This window comes from Eptatretus burgeri, chromosome 4, assembly GCF_056783735.1.
Source record: "Eptatretus burgeri isolate ZD-2024b chromosome 4, Ebu_testis_v1, whole genome shotgun sequence".
Classification (NCBI taxonomy): Eukaryota; Metazoa; Chordata; class Myxini; order Myxiniformes; family Myxinidae; genus Eptatretus; species Eptatretus burgeri.
The window spans coordinates 70,806,612-70,809,111 of NC_140964.1; the positions used below are offsets into that span (position 1 = coordinate 70,806,612).

Consider the following 2,500-nt stretch of genomic DNA (forward strand, 5'->3'; position numbering starts at 1 on the left):
AAAAAAAACCTTTTATGATCACATGTTTTTAAGCCCTGCTTAAAAAAATGTCAATCCCCTCCCCACTTCAAGCCTTCTCCAGCTTCATTGAAAAGGACACTCAGGAGAACAATTTCACCAACAAAGCTTTGCTCCTTGTAGACAATGCCCCTGCCCAACCTGCACACATGCAAGACTGGTGCGATAATCCAATACGTTTTGCTAACCCGAAGACCACCCACTATGCAGAAATTAATTGCATAGACCTGGCACACCGACACAGTCATTTAAGCCTGAGGATTTGACCTCCATATGACAGAAAGCCGTGGCTTAAGGTAGCCGTTTAGTGCTCGTGGGTTTTCCGAGTGGTTCAGTTGGAGCTTCATTTTCAGAGAACTTTAAACAATCAAATGCACAGCGATTCCATATATACGTCCAATTTGCATTGTTCTTTCACCATGCTAGTATCTTTTTAATCATGTCTAACTGCACGCTAAAGTTACACTGTCGCTGTTTCTTGATACGAGGCGTGCTTGGCGAAGCACTCTCAGGTCTCTTCACACTCATTGTGCACGATGTGGGGTTTAACAGCTAATCCTCTCGGCTTGGTTTATAAGGAAATATGCAATGCAAATTGCGTACATACCGCTTTACACAATGGCCGTTCTCATTCATAGACAGATCGTCTTCCACCAACAGACCCATCACCCATGGTGTGTTGCGGAAGGATACTGCACATGTGTAGTGGAGTGAAAACCGTCCGTTACTCAGCTGGAAGTAATTTGCGCACTCTATTTCAATATTTTTCTGATGACAGCACTTTGCAAAAAATTGATTATTTTTAATTGAAAAATCTAAAAAAAGGAAATATTGACCACGGACAAATTTCTTTTAATGTGGGTTTAATCTCTGATGGGGGGGAGGGGGAATGCCACATAGTTATTTGGGCGGTACATAAGTTATCAGATTGCTGTCTCGATCGCTGAGGCTGATCTTCACAAGGCCTGTGATACTGATTGGCTCAAAATTCTTTTAACTGTGGGTTTGGTAGTTTTACATTGAAGGGAAAATGTATAGGGAGTGCATATTGATCATGAATATGACAGCTCCGAGGTGTCTTTGGCTTTGCCGAGCAGTGTGCACCAAAATGGCGGTCGTAAGATTTTTCATCAGCATGAAATTGTGAGTGGGTGGAGTCAGGCCAACCGTCCAAACAATCTTACGAAGGACTGTTGCAGAAACACACAAACACACACACACAAACAAGATTATTATTACATAGATACACAGATGTAAGCCATTTACGAGGCATAAATATGACCTCCTTTCCAATGCAATGACCTTTCCAATGCAATGACAGGTGTGCTCATGACTGGTGATCTATATTTATGATAAATGGTCAACTGTTCACCAGTAAGCACACTGCATTGTGGAGTACACCAATTAATTCTGTTTGTTAAATCTGACATCATCAACAATGCAACGTCCTGCATGGTTATGAATTTCATATTGCACAATAAGGATTTGGGAATTTGACAAATTCCATTAATTAAACAGACTCCAATGTCTCTTTTCTTCCTTTTGCTCCTCCACAGCTTTCCTTTGCCGCTACAACACCAGTTCTGGCAGACAAAAACAAATATCCATACTTCTTCCGGACAGTACCATCTGACAATGCTGTGAACCCAGCAATCATTCGTTTCCTCCAGAGGTTCAAATGGAAACGGGTGGGGACTCTTACCCAGGATGTGCAGCGCTTTTCAGAGGTATGACCAACTGTTGTCAGTGTCATTAAAACCTGACATCAAAAAATTATATAAAACCATTAATGACTACCCTTCCCATAAGTAATGCATGATTTTGTTTATTCTTTGGAACCTCAAATTAAGACTTTTCATGCATTGATACCTTTCCGAATGTGAATCAGTGAAGGAGGATGAATCATAGGGCAACCTCAAAGACAAAAGTAGCATGCATGGTCAGCACTGATATTTGATATCGATGGATTGGATATCTTTAAGAGTCAAACATATTTTCATGATCTTTGCCGATGAGGCATTCCCTCGTCAAGTATTATTTGTTGTTCGATCCAATTTCCTGTGTGATGGATGAAAATTAAACAGTTCAAGGTCATACATGGGGACCTCTGTCCTGCTCTCCCAAACACCTGACCTTACAAGGGGAGGACCTCCAGGAATACAATATCACTAGTTTTTCTTCACCACCTCATTGACAGTGTTCCCAATAAAGTCTCATGAGATCAGCTCCTTTTGCTGAAAGGAGATTACGATTAAGCACAATACTTTGCAGCAAACTAGAAACTTGTACCTGCCAATGATAGCCCAGGGACCTGCACATAAAACTATCTTTAATGGAACTCTCACCCACAAAACATCCCTTTCTCACTTGCACCTTTTCCACCATTTCACAACATCATTCAAGAATGCATTCAAACAGGCTCCAAGCATGGTTGTTAAGTAATTATGGATGTCGAACTTGGAAGCAAATTGGAACTCTCCTA

The 2,500-nt window shown here is 41.1% G+C and overlaps 1 protein-coding gene across 2 annotated transcripts in view; it reads left to right on the top strand.

Moving 5' to 3' along the window:
- LOC147028309 (gamma-aminobutyric acid type B receptor subunit 2-like) overlaps positions 1–2,500 on the top strand; it is a 262,838-nt gene that overhangs the window by 183,747 nt on the left and 76,591 nt on the right. For both annotated transcript variants that reach the window (XM_085878595.1, XM_085878596.1), the window contains exon 4: positions 1,575–1,745. In XM_085878595.1, the coding sequence (XP_085734721.1) occupies positions 1,575–1,745 (171 nt within the window). The remainder of the gene's footprint in view (positions 1–1,574; positions 1,746–2,500) is intronic.